The 25,887-nt window shown below is 40.9% G+C and overlaps 1 protein-coding gene across 1 annotated transcript in view; it reads right to left on the reverse strand.

The window, feature by feature from the left end:
- Positions 1 to 25,887, reverse strand: part of LOC126188388 (hemicentin-2-like) — a 761,121-nt gene that overhangs the window by 103,927 nt on the left and 631,307 nt on the right. Inside the window, exon 12 of the mRNA XM_049929988.1 lies at positions 13,347 to 13,709. Coding sequence (XP_049785945.1) covers positions 13,347 to 13,709 — 363 coding nt within the window. The remainder of the gene's footprint in view (positions 1 to 13,346; positions 13,710 to 25,887) is intronic.

A 25,887-nucleotide genomic window follows, 5' to 3' on the forward strand; every position in this document is an offset into this window, starting at 1 on the left:
GTCCTTAATATAATTTAGGTTAAGTAGTATGTAAGCTTAGAGACTGATGACCTTAGCAGTTAAGTCCCATAAGATTTCACACACATTTGAACAATTTTTGGAGAAACAAATCCAAAAGATATTGAAATAATTAGTACCGCACTAGGCAGTTTAGCTAATGGACGGCTCTAGAAAGATCCGCCATAGAAGTCAGACAAGCATTGGCAGAAGGAGGGTAACTGCGAAGAAAAAATGTATTACCGAAGTAATACCAGACAATCGAAAGTTGGAATACTTAAATAGTAGCAAAAGATAAGAGTGCTGCTAAATAAGTAACTTAGGTATGAAGTAGATATAAAGTGGAAGAACTTTCTGGAAATGTTTGTTCGGAGCACAGCATTATATAGAAGTAGATCACGCACTGTGGGAAAACAGGAACAGAAAAGCATCGAAGCATTCGAGATGTGGTGCTGTGAAAGGATATTGAAAATTAAATGGACTGATAAGGCAAGAACTGAGGTCGTCCTTCGCAAAAGCGACGTGTATATAAATACGTCGAAAATGCTGACAAGAAGGAAGTGTACGTGGTAGGACTCGTGTTACAATATCATGGCATTATTGCCTCTATGTAGGGGATGACCGAGATTGGAATATTTCCAACAAATAATTGAGTACAGTGCTAGCAAGTGCTAAACTGAGACAAAGAGGTTCATATAAAAGCAGAATTCATGGCGGACCGCCTCAAGTTAGTCAAGAGACTGATGATCTCCAGCTCTCCACGAATAGCCACTTGTAATATGCACATTACCAAAGTCATAACTGCATTAAGTATGAATTACTTAGAGTTGAAGTAACCTTGCGTACGCCACATGACCTGAAATTTTTTTGATGCTTTCAGAACGTTATTCGATTATTCGTTTCAAAGCAAAGATGTGTTTGCAACTCTTTTATTCGCCGTTTTATTTTACAGTCTAATTCTACGTAAATATATAAACTACTATCAACAGGAACGATATTATTGAGAAACGTGAACATAATTATAGTGGAATATGGAATACAGTGTGTGTGTCCTGGGCTCCCGTAATAAAATCAGTGACACATTTATTACGTGAAAGAGGAGATACACATAGACCGGGTTGAAGAATGACAGAAATAAATGAGAAAACAAGTACCAAACAGATTACATAAGGTCAGACAACGAAATGGTAACCAGTTAAGCATGAGCTACCCAGCGAATCTGTGATTGTAATCTCATATTAATAAGAACTCAGATTAAGAAAAGGAGAAGAAAAAGACACCCAACGTTATTGAGACCAAGAACAACTGATGTATCATAGCCGTCAATACGTTGAAAGCAGAAAAAAAATTAAGTTGAGGTATAGAAAATAATAGGACGAAGTCCTCAAGCGATATTTTTAAAGGAATAAGTTTGAAAAAAAAAGTGTTCAAATATTTAACGATGGGTTTTGTAAGCAATAAAAAGTTATATAAATACCACGAATAGCAGAACTCAATTTATTTAATGCCAGAATGCAGAGTAGTAACCATAAACTAGACGAATACAAGAGATTTAAAGAAGTATGAGTAGCGAAAAGTTACGAACGTAAAGGAGGGCTGGATCGAAAACTAGTGCCAATGAATAAATAAATATGTAGTCAATAGCAGTAATTACAATACTTAATTAGAAGTCCTTTAACGTTTTGAGGGCAACGGCCATATAATAATGAGCATCGATGAAACAGCTACAACTGAAGAAAATATACCTGCTCTCATATTACATTATGTACAGAAGAACCACATGTAATACCAACTCACAACTGAATTCACAAATGTGAAAGTACAGTCGCAGAAAATATAATACGAACATCTTCATCAAGAGGGATTTTCATAGGGCCCTGAAACAAATTTAATATCAGGTGCAAATTTAATTACAAGAAACATATTACAATCATTACACCATGAGGCAAGAAACATCCGTACACAGAACAGTAAACCGTGTCCAAATACGTAAAAAACTACCAAAGAACATTAGATTACATTAACAGCAAACGCTAGAAAGAGAGGTGTAAAGAGATGCAAAGACTACGGAACGCTGAAACTGATAGGTACAGTTTTTAAAACATTTACGAGAATAGTGTATAATGGTCAGTGAAAGGAAAACGCGACAGAAGCAAAAAAAGTAAGTAAACTGTTTAGTATTCAAAATTAATCGCCACATCTGCTGTTACACTATCCCCCATGTGAGGCTAGAGAGTCATGGAAAAATGTTAGTGGTTGCCTACTGAACAATGATTTTACTCATGCCGGCCACAACATGACAGTGTTGTTTCGAATAAGCTGTAGAAGGTCCGCTGGAAAGACCTTTCACATCTTCCATATCACTGTATTACTCAATTTTAAAACCCTGTAGAAATACATTCTTGGTCACCGCTTTGTTTCGGACGAAGAGATGCACGGACGCCTAGGTACAATCATGGCTCCGACGGCATCCGCAAGCATTTTTCCATGATGGCTCTGGCTGTTTTGTCTCACAGTAGGATAAATGTATTAACTGCTATGGCGTCCGCTTTTTAAACAATAAATGATTTACTTAATTTTTTCCAAGTGTCTAGATTTAATTTCACTGTCTCTCGTATAACAAATAACAAAAAGCACAGGCAAGTAGCAGAGTTCGACCAGTATTTTCTAATTCAGTCGGTAGAAACAGGAAATTAAGTTGACAACCTCAGAAGGAAAGTAGACTACACGGACAGGAAAATTATTTACCACTGTACGACAGAAAATAAGCTTTAGCAAGAGAAAAATACCAAGTAAGACTATCTAAAGAAGTAAAACAAAAGGTTCCGACTTATCACCACTGACGATTTATTTCTTTTTTGTTTTTGCGTCGTCAATCTTCTGATTGGCTTGATGCGGCCCGCAATAATTTTCTCTCCTGTTGAAGTGGGACTTCAGGTTGCAATAACAAGAAATAGTTATCTCAACCTGAAGAACAAATTATCTACTCAATTCTTCCTTTAATTACTCTTATTTTCTCAGTGATATGTAATTCAACTAAATAATCTGAAATAGTTTGTAGATACACTCCACTTGAGCGTGAGGACGCCAGAGAAAACCATTCTGTGACGGATTAAGAACGAGTTACGAGTAGTCTTTGCATAAGATAGGTATACATCTCATCTGACCTCTTCTTGTTGTTGTTGTTCAGTCCAGGGACACTTCGCGGACTGTCAGTTGTGAGTTGTTTGTTAGCTGGGCCGTAAAAATATGGGGAGGGGAAATGTTGTCTTGTATTACGTGTAATCGCAACTATGCATTCTGTTCTGACGTCATTGTTAAAAGTGTGTACTTCCATCAAATGGAACAATAAGTATTTACAGAAAAGAAAAATGCGTAGCAGAAATTATTTCTACTTGTTTCCCGAAAGAACCTTACTGACGAAGAATTCAGCAACAAGGGAATGAAGTCCATATAATTGCATTGCGACGGACCTTCTAGACAGGATCCGACGAACAGTTCATACGTTATTACCTTTTAGACCATATAAGCCATACAAGGTACTGTCATATCTGATTAGCAAAACTTATAACAATAGTGAAGAGTTCTGAATAAAAAAAGTACCCTGTAGGAAGCCGGTTTAATTACGCAGCGATTGGGAACTAGATGATAGTATTGTACAACTGTATCCACAAATATTACCATTTCCAATTCAACAACTGTTAATTGCACATGTATACCCTCATCTATATAAATGAATAGCATCTAATTTTTATATTAATTACATTTTTTTTATTAGATCCTGCTACACTACGCAAACCTTTTCATCTCAGAGTAAGCCATACATAAGTTTCTGAGTTATATGTTAGAATTTTGCCAACCTCTGTCATACACACAGTTTTTTTCCCTGTACAAGTCCCTCTAGTGCCATGGATGTTATTCTCTGACGTCTTAATACTTGGCCTATAATCATCATCCAACATTTAGTAAATAATTTCTACGCATTTTTTTCCTCACCCGTACTATGGGAACAGCGTATCTCATCATTTCGTTTAATTTTCAGCATCTTTTTGTGGCGCCACATCTCAATAAAGTTTTCGTTCTGTCTCGTTTTCCTATAGCCATGACTTAACTTGTATAGGGTGATGATGCCAGATGTTCATTCTCACATATCTATCTAACATACTTAGTCTTGTATTTGATACAAGTAGACCTCTTTTGGTATAGCCTACTTTCCCATGGTACTTCACATAATATAAGGTGCTATAATAAAGTAATGAGAATGATTTCCTTTGATACCCTGCAGGCTTGTGTAGGCACAATATCTTTGACCTTGGTCCATAAGCTGCTTCTAGTCCAAGCGGCACATCGATACTCAGTCGTGAGTTGTGCTGTAATAAGTTAACACATGTTTGTGTCTCTTGTCATGGAAATCAACCGCATAATATTGCGCAACGGTATGCCATTTCTTTTTGCGTTAAGCTGGGTAAAAACGTGACGACAACTTACGGTAAGCTTCAGAAGGCTTTTGGAGAGGAGGTTATGTCAAGAGCTCAAGTTTTTCGTAGGCATAAAATGTTTAGTAAAGGCAGAACGAATGTTGAAGACAGCAGTGGACGTCCATCAACCTCACGGACGGATGTCAACTTGGCAAGGGTGCGTGAACTCGTATATTACTCGAATATTACTACAAAGAAATTTTAGAAAGACTTCGAAAAAGAGTTCTTCGTGTCCGTGCCAAAATTGCTGATAATTGGATTCTGCATCACGATAATACGCCATCCCATACTGCTCTGTCAGTACAGCAATTTTTAAGCTCAAAACAAAGTTCAGTACTACCACAGCCACCTTATTCACCAGATATTGCTCCGTGCGAATTTTTTCTATTTCCAAGAATCAAAACGGCGGTCAGGGGACACCATTTTCAAACAACACAAGATGTCCAAAAAGTTGTGACGAGGGTCTTGGAGGATATTACAGAAGATGAGTTCCAGAAATGTTACCATCAACGGCAGAAGCGCTGGAAAAAGTGTGTGCAACTAGAAGGTAACTACTCTGAAGGAGACAACACTAAACTTGACTAAAACGGTAAGAAATATTTTTTTTTTCACTTCAGTCTCATTAATTTATTCTATGTCGTTGTTGCTTCGCCTGGCATGTGTTATTTTGCTTCGAAGATTGCAAAACAGTCTTACTGGGAAGCTTTTCACTTGTCAAATTTGTGCTACTACTTATTACTTTCGTCTTCTTTTGATTTACTGGAAGTCTGTATTGAACACTAACTACGCTGCTCATTCTATTCAATAGTTCCTTTACGTTTTCCTTATTTTCCCTAAGGATGGCAATGTCGACAGGGTTTCTTATTGTTATTATCCTTTAAATCTGAACTTTGAATTTTAATACGATCCATGGATCTTTCCTTTGCTTTCTTAATCGTGTTTCTTCAGTATACAGACTGAACGATAGAGAAGGAAGAATAAATCTCTGGCGTGCATCCTTTCAAGTCCGACTACTTCTCTCTTGCTCTTTCAATCCTGTTTCCTCTTGTTTTCCGTGCATGTGTTATGAGTGTCTCACACATCTCTCTCTACAGTGTATACCCATGTTCCTACACATTTCGAATATCTTGCACTGTGTGATTTTGTTGAAAACATATTCTAATTAGAAGAATCCTATGGAAGTAAATATTTAAAATTGTACTTCCGCTACCAATTTGCCTTACTCAGGCCTTTTTCCATTGATAGAGGCAAACTGAGAATCAATTAACAGTCGATGAATCTTTTACTTGCATCTTCTGTACGTAATTTTGGTTGCCGTGTTGGAGACATGAGCTATGGCCCTAACAAAGCGATACTACTGCATTTGTATGCTTTTGATGGGTTCTGGATTGTGTATAGAAAAATTTTTAGATCTCATACATCCTACACATTAATTTGAATAACCTTTCTGTGGCCTCATCCTCAACGACTTCAGAAATTTGAAAGGATTGTTATCTATCCCTTGTAGCTAGTCTGACCTCCCGTCTTTCCAAACTCCTCTCAAACTCCAACATGAAATCCCATATGCCCCTCAAATCAACAGCATATCACGCTATATGAATAGTTACTCTATTTCGTAGAGGCCACCAATGTCCTCCTCTCTTCCTCCTGTACTTAATAGCGGCATTTCTTCCGTATCTCAATGCTGACGCCTTTGCGTTTATTTCACCGTTATTTTGATTTTCCATATGTTTAATATGTCTTTCAGACGATAATATCCTTTTCGATTTCACCACAGTTTCTCTGTGGCTTCAGTGACTACCTACTGATTTATTTCCTAACTGGTTTCTATTCTTGTATCCCTTTCTTTTATTGATCACGTACGTAGGCTATGTCCATAGTTTGTAAATAATTTAATTGCATCCCCCGTTTGATGTGTTTTCTTAGAAGTTGCCATTTTATATGGGAGTATTTGTAAGTTCAAAATCTGGGTTTACCTTTCTTACGGATGTCCATTCAAACGTAAATGAACTACCTACTGCCTACTCACTACCGCAGTATGTACAGCCTCCGAGATCTTCGAATGCACCACCATATTGCATTTTATTTCATTTTGTATCAGTACCTTGTAGGCTAATAGCATCCCACGATTTTCTTAAGCTCCTAGATATTCTTCATCACTACAGCAAGCTACGCATTTGAGATCAATTCCTAATTTTCGTATCTCTGTCTTACAGTGATATAGTCCTCTTGGTTCCTTCCAGTGCCCCCTGGCCATTTACAAGCGTAACTATTCCTCTTATAATTATGAACAGTGTATTTGCAAAGAGTTTAGTCCGATGACATGTGGAAATATTGGCGACTGAGTGAATATAAATATGCAAATAGTCGCTGTTCCGAATTTTTAATACGATTTATTTTCCATACTTGTAACTAGTTTAAGGCTACATCAATAATCTATGCATATAAATATAAATTCTGTAATACAAAGCATCTAACGCCAGAGATAATGATCTGGTAAAGTTTAATATCTATCAGATTAATATTTTTTGAACTTCAGTATTTAGATGCTGTGAGTAAATATATAGCCAAATGCAGCTAAGTTCAATGTAGGTGTGTATATAAATTGTCAAATATACATTATTGTAACAGATTTGTCATGGATACTAGGAGCACTGTAAGTACCCAAACTATAAAAACCTTTTCGTTTCATAAATTATTCTATCTGAGATGAGCCTACAGTTGTTTGAAAACTAGTTAATTGTACGGAATATAAATGGTATCAAACATTTAAAATGCGACTCGTTGCCTATTTAAACCCACATAAATCGTAAATTTCAATAGCAGTTTATCATCCATGAAGGATATACTTAACTGTAGAAAGATCTCAATATAGTAACGAATTATTTCGTGGAAATTGTTAGGAGAGTGGTAATGAAAAGATCAGAAACCTACACCTCACTGAGGAAGAATAAGAAGTATATAGATGCAGAACACATTTCTTTCTGTACACTAGCTTCGGCAAATTTTCATCCCTCATCCATTCTGTATGAGATCTCCAATTGTGACGGAATTCTAAGGTTCTGTCATTTAAGCTGTAAGTGTTGAGTCTCTGCCATATGTCTTGATTTCTCTTCACGTCCCTTTTTTGGGACCCCTGGAAGCGATCAAACGAATCTAATTTCATACCATGGAACTCTAGCTTAGTCTTTACTAATGCAGACCCACGCTACAAGCCTGAATAACCAGCAAATAGAAGGGGAAAGGAAAGATTATCTGAGTAACTGGTAGAAAGTGTAAAAAGGGCCAAAAACACGCAAGCCACAATACTTCTGATTACTAGCGTCAAAGGGGCAACATTTTTTTAGGTTGGAGTCAGCTTGAAGGAAACTACAGCCAAACAGGACATAACAAATGTAACAGTTTCCATAAAAATCAAACTAATTTGTTTCAGCAAAACATTTGAGTGTTGAAAAACTAGATAGATGGGATTTTTACACATCTAGATGATTTGGGAAATCCTGAACTGACAGATATTCTGTGCCTCTCTGAAAACCACATAACTAAAGGGATGGGGAATTTATGTACAAGGGTTAAAGATTGGCGTTATTTTCACGTACAGTGAACTAGAAAATAGGAGGAGTTGCAACATATGTGAAAACTAGACACAAAGTCAAAAATATTGACAAATAGGTTTTGTGTTGATCAGAACCTAGAAGCATATACTTGTGAGCTATTACTGAAGAACACTTCGCTATTTCTGAGAATTCTAAATGCATAATTGAGCTACCTGTCAGACAAGAAGAAACAATAGTTTGTGGATTTTTCAGTGTAGCTTTCCTGAAACATAAAAATAGCAAAAATTAACTACTGTCTTTATTTTGACGTTGCAGTTCAGTTTTAGTAGTTGCTTTCCCAACTCACGAGCAGCAAGATAATAGGTCACCTACTAATAACATTTTTATAGACAGTGCCTAGGCTGAAACAATCAATGTGTAGCCATTTGTTGACGGGCTATCTGATCCTGATGCACGGTTAATGCAATAAACAATATGGCCTTAGAGTCCTGATAGTGTTCATACATAGCAGTTACCCTTATTAATGAGAACAGAATATAATGTTTTAAGAATAAGTTAAAAGATGTGGTTTTGGTTGAGATACACATTGAAGGAGATGCCAGCGTAAAAGTCTTTTTTTCCATAGTAAATTTGTATCAGTATTTCAAGCTTACTTTAGAAAAAGGAGATGATTCACTAGAAAGACAAGTGGCATCGATAACTAAGGCAGTTAAAATCTTACATAACAGGAAGAGGGAAATTTACATAAGCCCAGTAAGGCAAGATACGACATTACATGCATACTACAAAAACTACTGCAGCAGTTTAAGGAAAGACATTAAAATTTCCGTAAGTATGCACAAGTATACGTAGACAAAAACGTATAAAAAAAGATTAAAACTCAATGGGGTATTGTCATATTGGAGACAAGACAGGCTGTCAGTGTACAAGATACCATAAATGTTAAACTAAGAGACAATGTTTAGGCAAATAATTTAGAGGATTCCAAGTATTTTCAACAATCACCTTCTAAATTGCTAAAATTGGATTAAATGGTTCAGTTAAAGAAGCAAGAGAATATAATAAAAACGTAATTGAATGAAACTTTAAGCAAGTAGAAGTAGCTCCAACATCCTTCAGAGAAATTAATAGAATTCTAAAAGTTCTAAATCGCAGTAGCAGACATGGCGTTGATGGAATTCCAAATAGAATTCTGAAAAGTGGTTGCAACTTAATGAGTAGGGCCCTTGGATATATATATCATGCAGCGCTGGAAAGCTCATTTCTCCAAACAAGTTAAAATAAGCAGTTGTTAAGCCTCACCATAAAAAGAGACGACATGAAAGACTGTAACAGTTTTTTCCAGCTTCCTTAATCATACCATTTACAAAAATTTCGAGAAAGCAATGTACTCAAGAGTAGTCTCAAACTTAACTAGAAGCAATTTTAATAGCATATTAAATTTTGGATTTCAGAAAGGTTGCTCGACTAAGAATGCTATTTATACGATCATTCACACAATAGTAGAAGCCTTAAATGATATATCTCCAGCTGGTATTTTTGGTGACCTTTCCAAGATGTTTAATTGTGTAGAACGTGTTATTCCATTAAGAAACTCTGGTTTTATGGAACTGATGGGCTTATGCACAGCTGTTTTAAGTAATAAAGAAAGCAGAAAAGTCGTGATGAGTATGTAGGAATGATAGGAATCTTTACTGACTGGGCAGAAATCACAAATTCTACAAGCCATGAACTTATGTCATGAACTGCACTATTGGAAACAGAGTCAATGTTGCACACAACATCCTTTCCTACCAAGCTAGTGTCATCATCAAACAGAAATATTTTAGAATTACCCGTTATACTGAAGGGCATTTCATTTATATAACTTAGGATCACGAGTGGCCCCCACACTGATCCCTGGGGCACCTCCCATTTGACCATACCCCACTCAGATCCCACTTCATAGCCATTCTCATCACTGTGAATAATGATCTTTTGCTGTGTATTGTTAAAGTACGAGGTGAACCAATTGTGAGCTCCTCCCTGTATTCAGTAATGGTCAAACTTTTCCCGCAATATTTTGGGATCAACACAATCAAACGCCTTAGTTTAATCAAAAAAGGAGCCTAGCATTAGAAATATTTTGTTTAACCCATCCAGTACCTCATAGAGAAAAGAGAATATAGCATTTTCATCTGTTAAACGACTTCTAAATCCGAACTGTACATTTGATAGCAAATCGTGTGTTATGAAACGCTGTTATCCTTGTATACACAGCCTTATATATAACTTTAGCAAACACTGATGGCGTAGAAATAGGTGTAAAATTGTCTACATTATCTCTTTCTCCCTTTTGTAAAGTGGCCTTACTACTGAGTGCTTTAATCTTTCAGGAAACTGACAATTCTTAAAGAAAAAATTACGAATATGGGTAAGTACATGCCTGAGATGTGCAGCACAGTACTTTAATATTCTGCTAGACACTCCATGATATCCATGAGAGTCCTTAGCTTCCTGTGATTTAATTATTGACTCCCCCTTGTCAGTATCACAGAGGAGTACTTCAGACATCAGTCTCGGAAAGGCATTTTCCAAGAGAGTTATATGATTCCCCACAGAAGCTAAATTTTTATTTAATTCACCATACATACTCAGAAAATGATTGTTAAATACTGTATATATATCTTACTTATCAGCAACAAAAATTTTTTTACTACGAGCTGGCTTTATATCGTCGACCTCGTGCCACTGACCAGACTCTTCCTTCATAACTGACCATATGGTTTTAATTTTATCCTGTGAATTTACTATTCAAGCAGCCTTCAATATTGTTTGTAATGTGCTACTGTAGCCTCATTGTGACTACTTCTAAAATTTTAATATTACTCCCGCTTTGTTCTACATGAAATCCTTATCCCCTTTGTCAGCCACCCAGGCTGCCTTTTATTGCTAGTACCCCGTTTAGAACGTTCTAATGAAACTCCAAAAAGAGCATGAGAAATGTGTTAAGGAAAGCATTATATTTATCATGTATGTCACCGGCACTATAAATGATTGTGCTAGTAGCGCCGGAGGGGACTTTGGCATCAATTGGGATTTTTGGTAATTTGCGTTTTTTGTTGCACGTAGTTGTTGCTTGCTTGCGCACTGGAGGGATCTTGTGAGATCGGCTTATGCTTACAATGAGAGTAACATTGGTACGTTTGTTGTGCCAAGAGACGTCATTATTGATTATAGACACTGTGGTGTAATTAAAGAAGTTGATAATCATACTTCACAGCCATTCTCATCACTGTGAATAATGAACTTTCGCTGTGTATTGTTAAAGCCTGTGTGAAGTTTCTCAGTACTTAAATCATCTATTTTTTGGATTAGTAGATTAAAGTTTTTACTGGTTTCTTTCATTTTTACATCAAGGCTTGTTGAACAAACCCCTCTTGATCATCCAATTTCTGCATAATAATAAGAGAGTACACTACTGGCCATTAAAATTTGTACACCACGAAGAAATGCAGATGATAAATTGGACAAATATATTATACTAGAAATGACACGTGATTATATTTTCACGCAATTTGGGTGGATAGATCCTGAGAAATCAGTACCCTGAACAAACACCTCTGGCCGTAATAACGGCCTTGATACGCCTAGGCATTGAGTTAAACAGAGCTTGGATGGCGTGTACCGGTACAGCTGCCCATGCAGCTTCAACACGATACTACAGTTCATCAAGAGTAGTGACTGGCGTATTGTGACGTGCCAGTGGCTCGGCCACCATTGAACAGACGTTTTCACTTGGAGAGAGATCTGGAGAATGTGCTGCCTAGGGCAGCAGTCGAACATTTTTTGTATACAGAAAGGCCCGTACAGGACCTGCAACATGCGGTCGTGCATTATCCTGCTGAAATATAGAGTTTCGCAGGGCTCGAATGAAGGATTGAGCCACGGGTCGTAACACATCTGAAATGTAACGTCTACTGTTCAGTGTCGTCAATGCGAACAAGAGGTGACCGAGACGTGTAATCAGTGGCACCCCATACCATGACGCCGGGTCATACGCCATTTTGGCGATGACGAATACACGCTTCCAATGTGCGTTCATCGCGATGTCGGCAAACACGGATGCGACCATCATGATGCTGTAAACAGAACCTGGATTCATCCAAAAAAATGACGTTTTGCCATTCGTGCACTCAGGTTCATCGTTGAGTACACCATCGCAGGTGCTCCTGTCTGTGATGCAGCGTGAAGGGTAACCGCAGCCATGGTCTCCGAGCTGCTAGTCCATCCTGCTGCAAACGTCGAATCGAACTGTTCGTGGAGATGGTTGCTGTCTCACAAACGTCCCCATCTGTTGACTCAGGGATCGAGACGTGGCTGCACGGTTCGTTACAGCCATGCGGATGAGATGCCTGTCATCTCGATTGCTTTGATACGAGGCCGTTTTGATCCAGCAAGGCGTTCCGTATTACCCTCCAAACCCCACCGATTCCATATTCTGCTAACAGTCATTGGGTCTCGACCAACGCGAGCAGCAATGCCATGATACGATAGACCGCAATCGCCATAGGCTACAATCCGACCTTTATCAAAGTCGGAAACGTGATGGTACGCATTTCTCCTCCTTACACGAGGCATCACAACAACGTTTCACCAAGCAACGCCGGTCAACTGCTGTTTGTGTATGAGAAATCGGTTGGAAACTTTCCTCATGTCAGCACGTTGTATTTGCCGCCACCGGCGCCAAGCTTGTCTGAATGCTCTGAAAAGCTAATTATTTGCGTATCACAGCATCTTCTTCCTGTCGGTTAAATTTCGCGTCTGTAGCACGTCATTTTCGTGGTGTACGAATTTTAATGGCCAGTAGTGTAGTTGTTTCAGTAATTGTGACCGCGCATTGTAGTCTGCATGGATTGCAGTATTTTAGCATGTTGCAGATCACATAGTTGCCGGGGCAAGATGAGGTAGGTTGCCTGTTGCGCACAGGAACATTGAAGTAAAGGTGTAAGGAGACGTTAGAGAATATCTTAAAACTCTCACTCAGATAGCAGACAATTGTTTTCCGTTTGTAAGAAGTGTAATAAATTTCTTTTTTTGAATATAATATTACTAACGTGAGAGAAGGAACATCAAACATTTCCGTACGTCTCTCAGTAGAACAGGCAATAATTACTAATACTGATGTTAAAACCTACAACTTTGAACCTCTGGTACCTATATAGCCTTCTCAGTAAAATTTATTATGTAGTCCTTTCAGCATCGCAGTGTGTATTGTTTTCAGTGAAGAAGTCGTGGATTTCAGCGAGTGGAACGAGAGCGGTTCCGGAGTTACCCTTCTGTGACTGCGGTATGACGTCCGGGTTCTTCTCGTCGCTGTCGGCGCTGTCGACGGTGGCGAGCGTTCCCTTGCTGGAAGGGCTTCCGCAGCCCTTGTAGGGGCCGGAGGCGGCGCCGGCGGAGGCGGCGGGCGCGACGGGGCTGGCGGCCTTGCTGCCGCCCCCCAGCCCCAGGCCGAGGCCCAGGCCCAGGTCGGCGTCGCGCTTGCGGCGCGGCGCGTGCGGCCGGGGGCGGCGCTGCGAGCAGTAGAGGCGCATCAGCAGCGCGATGCCGCCCCCCAGCACCAGCATGGCGGCCAGCACGCCCACCACCAGGCCCAGCGCCGGCGTCAGCACGCTGGCCGGCGCGCGAGGGCGCTCTGCGGGCACCACCCACACACTCTGGTCACCCCTTCAGAGGAGCACTGACAGCACACTGCGAAGACTACCGGACTGACGTTACATTGCACAAGGATGGATAGACTATATATGAAGACCCGTTGGAGTTATTGGTCGTTCGAAATAGATATATGAGAGATACAGGGAAAGATGGGTAGTAAGCAATAATACTGACTACCCAAAGCATAATTACCATCTGCTTCACACCGCATGCTTCTGGTTTTGGAACTCGGCACAGCAACGATTCAGCGTTTCATGGATTCGACAGATTTCCAGAGGAGTGTGGCACAACCTGCCATTTTTTATAGTCGCGTATGTCAGTGGATTTCAACATCCGCGGCCGCATCTTCGCTTGCATTATTCCTATTCGTTTCTGATAAACTTACATCCTTTCCCTAAGGCCAGATGTAAGGCAAAATTTTGAAAAAAATCTAAGTTTTTTATTGCATAATTTATTAGACTGGTTCTTTAAGAATAACATAGCAAACCATACAATGACTGCTTTCACGACCGGATGTTTCAGCTGCCGAGAATTCTTACGGGTTGTATGGCCGTGGTCCATGGAACTCTTCTATCCCTGACGTTTCGTCCAAAGCTACGTTGGACATCTTCGGAGATGCTCCTGGTTGTGCTGAGTCTTGCCAACTGACGAGTCGGACGTCGAAGAACGGTCTAAATAACGTGGAAAGTGGGCGTGGTCTGGATTTCATATGATAGCAGAGATAAACCTTGTAAAGGATAAAATATAACTATCGATCATAGTGCGTCAAAGACAAAAACTTCTGATTCTGTAGCGCCACTGTCCACATATTGATGAGTGTCATGGCTTCCTCTTTTCTGTTAAAATTATCTCCATGTTTATATATTTCGACGGGTTCTCTATAAAAAATGTTCAAATGTGTGTGAAATCTTATGGGACTTAACTGCTAAGATCATCAGTCCCTAAGCTTACAGACTACGTAACCTAAATTGTCCTAAGGACAAACACACACACCCATATCCGAGGGAGGGCTCGAACCTCCGCTGGGACCAGCTTCTCTCTATAGCCGTGGATAATAGTTCGTCATAGTACATAAAACTTCAGTTTCCGAAAACTTCACTACATTGTCACCCGACTGCAGAGTAAGTTCCGCCACAGCTTATGTTTCTGCTTTCCCTGGTTGGCAAAGACTTCTATGTTCCTCCAACCGTGTCCTCACACTTCTCTTTGTAGTTCCAATGTAGACCCTACTACATTTACACGGAATCTTGTATACACCACTTTTAGACAGAGGGGGACGTTCATCCTTCGCGGAACGAAGTGCTTGGCCTATTTTCTTAGTTCGTCTGAAAATCGTTCGAACGTTATGTTTCCTTAAAATATTGCCGATTTTATCCGTTACTTTTTTGATAAATGGTAGGGAAACCGTGTTTTTCCATCGCTGAGTCCTATCGTTGTCCTTAGGCCTTGTGTTATTCGGTCGCAAAACTCTATTTATTTCATAACTAGAGTACCCATTCTTCTCAAAAGCCTGCTTTAGATGTTTTATAAACATGGGGATAATTGAAACAGAAAAGAAGAAGCCATGAAACTCAGCGATACATGGACAGTGGCGCTACAGAATCGATGAGAAATTTTTATCTTACATGTACTATGATCGATAGTTATATTTTATCCTCGACAAGGTTTATCTCTGCTATCATATGAAATCCAGACCACGCCCACTTTCTACGGCATTTAGGCCGTTCTTCGACGTCCGACTCGCCCGTTGGCAAGACTCAGCACAACCAGGAGCACCTCCGAAGATGTCCAACGTAGCTTTGGAAGAAACTTGAGGGATAGAAGAGTTCCATGGACCATGGCCATACAACCCGAAAGAATTCTCGGCAGCTGGAACATCGCAAAGCCGCATAATCGAATTGTGGCTCGACATATGTTTTAAAAAGTTTGCTTGGGCGTTTTTCTATGCTGTGCTCGACACCTTCCCTGCACTAGAAAGATTTTGTGTGTAAATTTTTCGTTCACACAATGAAAACAAGCTGCAGATGAGATTAGAAGGCTGTGAGAAAGATTTTCTTTGCTTGTTCCTTTGTTTACAACGTGTGTGTGTGTTTTTTAATAGCATGTGCTAAAACTTATTTCAGTTTTAGTTCTGCATATATCAACAATTTTGCTCGAAACGGGTAGTAATAGCGGAGAACCTATCAGGCATAAGACACACAGTATGAACCAAATCAGCAAGCCGTGTGGGAAATATTCTTTCACAAACTTTTTACAGATGATAATCCTCAACATTCCTCTTATGATAAGTAGTGGTACAAATATCTTCAGGCAGAAGGCAGCGGAAAACCAAACACCCACAAACATGGTTTGTCACATGCTGTCTTAGATGTTGTAAAACCAACTTTCAGGTATCTAGCCAATCCTGAACTTCCGAAAAAATTTGTACAGGGGAAAATACTGAATACAAATGAGAGCTGTAATCACCTAATATGGATGCGTTGTCCAAAAGGAGGATTTGTGTCCACCGTTGTTGTGAAGATAGCTGCATGTGATGCCTGTCTAGAGTTCAACAGTGGAAATGTAGGTAGGATTAAGTGCTTGCAGAGACTAGGCTACCGTCCAGGTGCATTCACACTGAAGATACTCAGATGCTTCTGTGAAGTGCGACTGGACAAAGCTCAGGCAGCAAAAGAAAAAATGCAAAAATTGGCTTGACGAAGGAGGCAGGGAAGAGATTATTCCACGAAAACGAGAAAGTGAATAAAAATTATGTATATGGACGGTTGTAGTCATTAGAGTTATGGCAATTTTATCAAAAACTTAAATAAAACATTAAATTGGGACTTGCCATAAACTGACTTTTTTGAGCTATAATATACCTTTTCTCACGAGCTACAAAAGCTAACATCGTGAAATTTGGCGTAGTTGTTAGAAATATTAATAATCCTGTTCAGCACTTTTCCGTTATATTTTCTCTGAGAAAAGTTCTCCTTTACAATTTTAGGAAAAAGAGCAGTCTCAGGTAGCACAAAACTGAAAAATTAATTTAAATGCAACTATGAACTTCAACAAAAATCTGTTCCACACGTTTTATTAGCCTCTTATGCTGATGTAAACTGTGAAATTCTACTTTTCTTGCATGATTAGTTTACGAGAAAAGATACACAATAGAAACAATGGTAATTTAAAAATTCACATCCTTAAAAAATATATGTCAATGTGCATTTTCAAACAAGAACTGCTCATAATATCAAGCATTACATCATACACAATAGTCTCAAGTTTTACGTTTAACTGTAACATTTTTGGAAATATATATGTTTAAGTAGAAGAATACATTTTGCCCTAAGTCTGTTCTCAATGTCTCGTGCTCGCAACGCCGTCTGGTGGCAGTCAGTTTTGCTGTCAGAAGCATTCGTAAAGTTTCGATTAATTAGTTTGTACGAAAACCAAGAGAGAACAACAACAAAGGAGGAACAGAGGAGAACCGCTTGGATTAAACTGCGCGTAAGCCAAGGAAAGTGCCTTGCACCACTGTAATCCTAACTGTACCTCGAAAAACCAGTAAAGGAAATAAAAGGTTCAGGAGTGGAATTACAATCCTTTTAGAAGGGATATCTATTATGAGATTCGCTGATGACATTGCTGCTATCTGTGAAAATGAAGAAGGTCCTGTTGAATGGAATTAACAGTACAAATATCTGGAAGTATGGGTTGAGACTAAACCATGTCTTCGTTTGCAATGCGTATGCTGTCAGATCTAGGTGCTACAAATGTAAATACGCTAGCTTAATTTGCTTATTTTCTTTCCATAGTGTTATACAGGAACACGTATTTCGGTAGATCAGTAAACCAAGAGAAAGTTTTTCCGAGTCCAGAAGTATGCTATGAGATTTATTTGTGATGTGAAGACAAGAGTGTTCTGCAGATACCTGTTCAAGTTATTAGATATACTAATTACTGCTTTCCAATAAATTTATTCCTTCGTGAAATTTGTCATAAATAATATTTATTTTTCAAACCGTAACTCGGAACTATGTAATGGATACTAGAAATAAGAAAAATTTTCAAGAAGATTTAAAGTAATTTATTTACCACCTGGAGGGTGTCCAGGATATAAATTTTGAACAACGTGTCAGTAACGGTAAAAACTAGTAAAAATTTCAGAAGAGACTTCAGAATTTCTCACCATCTCTTTGTATTCTATTTACGAATTTCTTAGTAGAATCGCCGGCCGCGGTGGCCAAGCGGTTAAAGGCGCTACAGTCTGGACCCGCGCGGCCGCTACGGTCGCAGGTTCGAATCCTGCCTCGGGCATGGATGTGTGTGATGTCCTTAGGTTAGTTAGGTTTAAGTAGTTCTAAGTTCTAGGGGACTGATGACCTTAGAAGTTAAGTCCCATAGTGCTCAGAGCCATTTGAACCATCTTAGTAGAATCGATTTGTGTACAGGGGCTATCCGGGAAGTAGAATTCTATCGGTCTCGAAATGGAAACTACAGCGCAAATAAAAATTGTTTTGCTTAAACCAGTTAGGTATGCCTTCCAACTACATCTCTACATAGTCAGTGCTCCGACTTAGACATATGTCGTAGCGCTGCACCCTCGTCATAGAATGCAGCCGCTCGTGCTTTTCACCAGTTCTCTGCGCTGGACTAAAGCTCGTCGTCTGGGCCAAAATGTCTCGATAGCCAGAGGTTCACGTGAACGAAGATGAAACTCAGAGGCAGGCACTTTTAGAGCGTATTGCGGGTGATCAAACACTCGTTTTCGAAAAGGCTCCAGGATCATCTTCGGTGCCTCTGCAGAGTACGGCTGAGAATTGTCATGAAGAAGGAATCGCATGACATGATTTAAATAATGAATGACATCTTTGCAGACTTTCTTGAAACATCTAATATGATGGTGGGCTGCATTAAATTAAGCAAAATCTCTCATCAGGACCTCGTAAATGACGGGAGATGTTATTCTTAGGCTCTTTGAGTGATCACTGCAGGATGAGATCTGGGAAGAGCGAAGTGATGCTGTCGATGGGCATGCTAGAGTCGCCGCCCAACACATTTGTGAAAAGCTTCATCAGATTCTCACTGTAGTTTCCATTTCGCAGCCGACTGGACACTCCTTTCCGAATAGCCCTCGTATATATTATTACTAATACAAAATAATGTGATTGTTACGTGTACTCCGAGTTTTGTCCATCTTCAGTGCGACAAAAGATCACTGTAAATAATTATTGTAAACATATTTTCCCTTTCATGAACCTCACCTACAGTAGGCTGAGAATTATCATATGCTCTAAAATGTGGTGTAGATTTACATGATTTTTCGATCCCTCCCAAACGAAAATTTGTGTAAGGTTTATTGACCTATACACATCCAATGGAACGACTTTACTGTTCAAGAGACAGTATCACGTCTATTCTCTCTTGTAAGCATGTTTTATTGATTCTTGTTTTACGATATTTTCTACTACATATTATGGATCAACGAACAAGAATCGTGTTTAATATTATCTAATGGAGTCCAAGCTAATTCAGAGGCTTACGTAATTACGCGTAGAAGAAATAATATGAGCGTTAAACAGCAAAACTAGGGAGCACAAAGTACATGAAGGCAAACAATGTTGATACCGTAGAAGGACAACAGCGCATGACGGACTAAGCAAGTGGTATGCAAGAAGGCGATTGCGAAAGGGCAAGAGGATCTCTCTCGCTAAGAGAAATTCACTAGTACGAAACAGAGGACTTAATTTGACGAACAGAATTCTGAGAATATACGCCTGTAACAAGGCAGTGTGTGGAAGTAGATCATGGAATATTAAAAAGCAGGAAAAGAAAGGAGGTGTTTGAGGTGTGGTACTACACTCCTGGAAATTGAAATAAGAACACCGTGAATTCATTGTCCCAGGAAGGGGAAACTTTATTGACACATTCCTGGGGTCAGATACATCACATGATCACACTGACAGAACCACAGGCACATAGACACAGGCAACAGAGCATGCACAATGTCGGCACTAGTACAGTGTATATCCACCTTTCGCAGCAATGCAGGCTGCTATTCTCCCATGGAGACGATCGTAGAGATGCTGGATGTAGTCCCGTGGAACGGCTTGCCATGCCATTTCCACCTGGCGCCTCAGTTGGACCAGCGTTCGTGCTGGACGTGCAGACCGCGTGAGACGACGCTTCATCCAGTCCCAAACATGCTCAATGGGGGACAGATCCGGAGATCTTGCTGGCCAGGGTAGTTGACTTACACCTTCTAGAGCACGTTGGGTGGCACGGGATACATGCGGACGTGCATTGTCCTGTTGGAACGGCAAGTTCCCTTGCCGGTCTAGGAATGGTAGAACGATGGGTTCGATGACGGTTTGGATGTACCGTGCACTATTCAGTGTCCCCTCGACGATCACCAGTGGTGTACGGCCAGTGTAGGAGATCGCTCCCCACACCATGATGCCGGGTGTTGGCCCTGTGTGCCTCGGTCGTATGCAGTCCTGATTGTGGCGCTCACCTGCACGGCGCCAAACACGCATACGACCATCATTGGCACCAAGGCAGAAGCGACTCTCATCGCTGAAGACGACACGTCTCCATTCGTCCCTTCATTCACGCCTGTCGCGACACCACTGGAGGCGGGCTGCACGATGTTGGGGCGTGAGCGGAAGACGGCCTAACGGTGTGCGGGACCGTAGCCCAGCTTCATGGAGACGGTTGCGAATGGTCCTCGCCGATACCCCAGGAGCAACAGTGTCCCTAATTTGCTGGGAAGTGTCGGTGCGGTCCCCTACGGCACTGCGTAGGATCCTACGGTCTTGGCGTGCATCCGTGCGTCGCTGTGGTCCGGTCCCAGGTCGACGGGCACGTGCACCTTCCGCCGACCACTGGCGACAACATCGATGTACTGTGGAGACCTCACGCCCCACGTGTTGAGCAATTCGGCGGTACGTCCACCCGGCCTCCCGCATGCCCACTATACGCCCTCGCTCAAAGTCCGTCAACTGCACATACGGTTCACGTCCACGCTGTCGCGGCATGCTACCAGTGTTAAAGACTGCGATGGAGCTCCGTATGCCACGGCAAACTGGCTGACACTGACGGCGGCGGTGCACAAATGCTGCGCAGCTAGCGCCATTCGACGGCCAACACCGCGGTTCCTGGCGAGTCCGCTGTGCCGTGCGTGTGATCATTGCTTGTACAGCCCTCTCGCAGTGTCCGGAGCAAGTATGGTGGGTCTGACACACCGGTGTCAATGTGTTCTTTTTTCCATTTCCACGCTCTCAACTCTGACTTCGTGTTAATACGCACAGTATAAAATTCAAGTGTGCATTCATTGACTTCGCTATTTCCCGTAGCACTACGACTGTGGACACACGTTTGCAAACTACGGCTATGGAAGCATGTAAGGCAGGGGACCACTGTTTCTTTCAGTTATTTCCGTTCATATCCGAGAAGTCAGATTTATAGCGTGTTTCCTTATCTGGATTTTCTTTCCTTTCTATTGCTTTACTCAACATCCATCGGCTTCCTGTCTGTTAACACGAGGAACAGCTAACTTGCAAATGAACTCCTGTTTTGGCTTGGATATTCTCTACGAGCCTTAAGGCTGCACACCAATCGACGTGGCCTAGGCCTTACGCAAGCAACTGGAAAGTATTCTTTGTTACCTCTTGTAATGTCTAGGATTTCTTGCCACTTTTCACACACTTAGTTATAATATGAGTGTCATTTGTATTGCTTGTGCATCTGGGGTAAATAAATGGTGAGACGACGTTCTGTTAAGGCTGTAGTGCTGGTATGGCCCACAGAGGACTGCCCTACTTTGCATCGTCTGTGTGGTTGGCGTGGCGGAAGCAGAGCATTGTTCGGTATGTTCCCGCCCTCTGGCTGTTTATGTGGGGTACATAGGATGACTAGCAGAGTCCACTGGAAAATAAATAAGCGAGTCTACTTCCGAAACCAACGTCCGGTAAACTGATGTACGGTGGAGGGGGAGTCATGAATCCCAGACAGGTCCCCCCCCTTGCATCCACGCCTGCATGAACATGACCATCGAAGAGAATGACTCAAAAATGCTACTTCAGGTGTACTTCCTCTTCTTTTGTGTATCTGTCTTATGAGAGATTTCAGCAGGCGGTTATCCACTGCGTCGTGATATAAGCGTCGTCGTGTTTGTATGTTTGTCCCCCTAAAATGAAGTCCATTATTCCAATTCTCATCCTACCTCTTCTTCTTATTCCTTCCATTTTTCCCTCTATAATTTTATGTTGCAGGTATTTTCTACGCAGTATATATCTCACACAATATTTTTTTTCCTCTCTCTGATCACTTCCCAAAATCTTTCTCTTACTCCGTTTTCTTCTTCACTCTTAAGTCTGTCAGTCCACTTCAGTCTGTTCACTTCACATTAAGCTTTGTCCTCCGTAGCCACATTTTAAAAATTTCTTATTATTTTTCTTCTTGCTTTTTAACTGTCCACAAAACTGTAACACAAAACTCATAACATAAGATTTAGCAAATCTTTTCCTCTGCTGCATTGGAATTCTTGTAGACGTTTGTAACTGCTTCAGCCCTTCAAATGCTCCCTTTCCACATACATCTGTGTCATGAAACTTCCCACGTACTGAAAGGATTTTACTTGTGCTGTCTTTTTCCGTCTCAGAATATGTGAAGTGGAGCTTCCTCCTTGCTTATTCTCTTATTTCTGTCCTATATTTATCTTCATTCATCTACATCTACGTCTACGTCTAAATCTACATAGATACACCGCAATCCACCGTACGGCTCATGGCTGAGGGCACCCTTGTTCCCTCGCAAAGAGAGCTAGGGAAAAATGACCTTCTAAACTACTCCGTGTAACTTCTAACACCTCGTATCTTCGTGTTTTTTACGGGCAATGTACGTTGGCGGCCGTGGAATCGTTCTGCAGTCAGCTTCAAACAGCGGTTCTCTAAATTTTCTCAGTGGTTTTCCTCGAAAAGAAAGTCGGCTTCCCTCCACAGATTCCGAGTTCCCAAAGCATGTCCGTAACACTAGCGAGTTGTTCGAACCCGCCAGTAACAAATTTAGCAGCCCGCGTCTGAATTGTGTGGTGTCACAGCCAAACACCACACTTGCTAGGTGGTAGCCTTTACATCGGCCGCGGTCCGTTAGTATACGTCGGACCCGCGTGTCGCCACTATCTGTGATTGCAGACCGAGCGCCGCCACACGGCAGTTCTAGAGAGACTTCCCAGCACTCGCCCCAGTGGTACAACCGACTTTGCTAGCGATGGTTCACTGACAAAAAACGCTCTCATTTGCCGAGACGATAGTTAGCATAGCCTTCAGCTATGTCATTTGCTACGACCTATCAAGGCGCCATTACCAGTTATTATTGATACTGTAAAACATGTACCGTCAAGAGCGATGTTCACCATTTATGGATTAAAGTTAAGTATTCTAGCAGCTACGTACGTTTTTTGCTAAAGTCTAATTTCCTTGTCCTGTTCCAGACCTCACGCCAGCCTGCGTGAGCTAAAACGCGTGCCTTTCGGCTTCCTCTCGTGCCGGTGTTGGCTCTCCTGCCAACCCACAACAAATTGTTTCCATGTTTTCCTTTAATCCGACCTGGTAGGATCCCAAATAATCGAGCAATTCACAAGGATATGTCGCACTAGCGTGCTATGTGCGGTCTCTTTTATAGGCGAACCACACTTTCCTAGTGTCCTCCCAACAAGCTGAAGTCGACCATTCGCCTTCCCTACCGAAATCCTCACATGCTCGTTTGATTTAACATAGGTTTGCAACATTACGCCCAGATATTTAAATGATGAGAATGTGAGAAGCAAGACACTACTAATGCTTTATCCGAACAACACAGGTTTGATCTTCCTACTCATCCGCATAAACTTTCTTCTACGTTTATAGCTAATTGCCATTCATCACACCAACTAAAAATTTGGTCTAACAAGTAAGTCGTGTCGTCCTACGGACACCCAACTTCTACACCTAACGTCTCTCCACTGCAGCATCCGCCAATAATCGCAGGTTGCTGCCCACCGTGTCCGCCAAATCACTTTCGAATATAAAGAATAATTGCACTCCTGACGATACCCTTGTTCTCATTCCTTGCTCCTTCAGCAGTACTCTTCCACATATTCTGTACCTTCTTTTCTGATTCCGCCAGCAGTGCTCGAGCATCCTCATACTTACAATGCTTCTTGCTTTGTCGACAGTCTTAACTATCATTTCTTCTCAATATATAATGAATCGGAATTCAAAAGAGCTTTGAAGGACTTACGGTCAAATAAGGCAGAAGGGATAGATAACATTCCAACAGAATTTCAAAAATCATTGGGGGAAGTGGCAACAAAACGACTATTCACGTTGGTGTATAGAATATCTGAGTCTGGCGATATACCATCTGACTTTCGGAAAAGCATCATCCACACAATTCCGAAGACGGCAAGAGCTGACAAGTGCGAGAATTATCGCACAATCAGCTTAACAGCTCATGCATCGAAGCTGCTTACAAGAATAATATACAGAAGAATGGAAAGGAAATTGAGAATGCGCTAGGTGACGATCAGTTTGGCTTTAGGAAAAGTAAAAGGACGAGAGAGGCAATTCTGACGTTACGGTTAATACTGGAAGCAAGGCTAAAGAAAAATCAAGACACTTTCATAGGATTTGTCGACCTGGAAAAAGCGTTCGACAATATAAAATGGTGCAAGCTGTTCGAGATTCTGAAAGAAGTAGGGGTAAGCTATAGGGAGAGACGGGTCATACACAATATGTACAACAACCAAGAGGGAATAATAAGAGTGGACGATCAAGAACGAAGTGCCTTTATTAAGAAGGGTGTAAGATAAGGCTGTAGCCTTTCGCCCCTACTCTTCAATCTGTACATCGAGGAAGCAATGATGGAAAGAAAAGAAACGTTCAGGAGTGGAATTAAAATACAAGGTGAAAGGATACCAATGATACGATTCGCTAATGACATTGCTATCCTGAGTGGAAGTGAAGAAGAATTAAATGATCTGCTGAACGCAATGAACAGTCTAATGAGTACACAGTATGGTTTGAGAGTAAATCGGAGAAAGACGAAGGTAATGAGAAATAGTAGAAATGGGAACAGCGAGAAACTTAACATCAGGATTGATGGTCACGAAGTCAATGAAGTTAAGGAATTCTGCTACCTAGGCAGTAAAATAACCAATGACGGACGGAGCAAGGAGGACATCAAAAGCAGGCTCGCTATGGCAAAAAAAGGCATTTCTGGCCAAGAGAAGTCTACTAATATCAAATACCGGCCTTAGTTTGAGGAAGAAATTTCTGAGGATGTACGTCTGGAGTACAGCATTGTATGGTAGTGAAACATGGGCTGTGGGAAAACCGGAACAGAAGAGAATCGAAGCATTTGAGATGTGTGCTATAGACGAATGTTGACAATTAGGTGGACTGATAAGGTAAGGAATGAAGAGGTTCTACGCAGAATCGGAGAGGAAAGGAATATGTGGAAAACACCGATAAGGAGAAGGGACAGAATGATAGGAAATCTGCTAAGACATGAGGGAATGACTTCCATGGTACTAGAGGGAGCTGTAGAGGGCAAAAACTGTAGAGGAAGACAGAGATTGGAATACGTCAAGCAAATAATTGAGCACGTAGGTTGCAAGTGCTACTGTGAGATGAAGAGGTTAGCACAGGAAAGGAATTTGTGGCGGGCCGCATCAAACCAGTCAGTAGACCGAAGACAAAAAAAAAAAAAAAACAGCTACGGTGTCAGTGAGCATGCTTGCCATACACCCCTTCGTATGCTCATCTCCTCTGTGTCCTTATTCCCTACTGTGTCACGTTTTGCTTTGAGTACACATCCTTTATTAACCATCTGTCTAATCTATACCAACATACTGTAAAATTTTCTGCCGTATTCTCCACTTAACTCTATCGAAAACCTTTCTTCTAGTCGATAAAACAAATATATAGACCCTTGTTCCATAATGGTTTCTGTTGTCGTCCTGAGACAACCGATAGCATCTCTTGTTTCTTTACCCTTTCTGAACCCAAATTGGTATTCCCCAATACTTTCCTTGATTTTCTGATCAACTCTCCTTACAAGGGAAACTCCCCATTGCTTTACTGGTAAGAGGACCCAGGGGATAGCTCGTCAAAAACTGAACACAGATCAAGCAT

This window comes from Schistocerca cancellata, chromosome 5 (genome assembly GCF_023864275.1).
Source record: "Schistocerca cancellata isolate TAMUIC-IGC-003103 chromosome 5, iqSchCanc2.1, whole genome shotgun sequence".
Taxonomy (NCBI): Eukaryota; Metazoa; Arthropoda; class Insecta; order Orthoptera; family Acrididae; genus Schistocerca; species Schistocerca cancellata.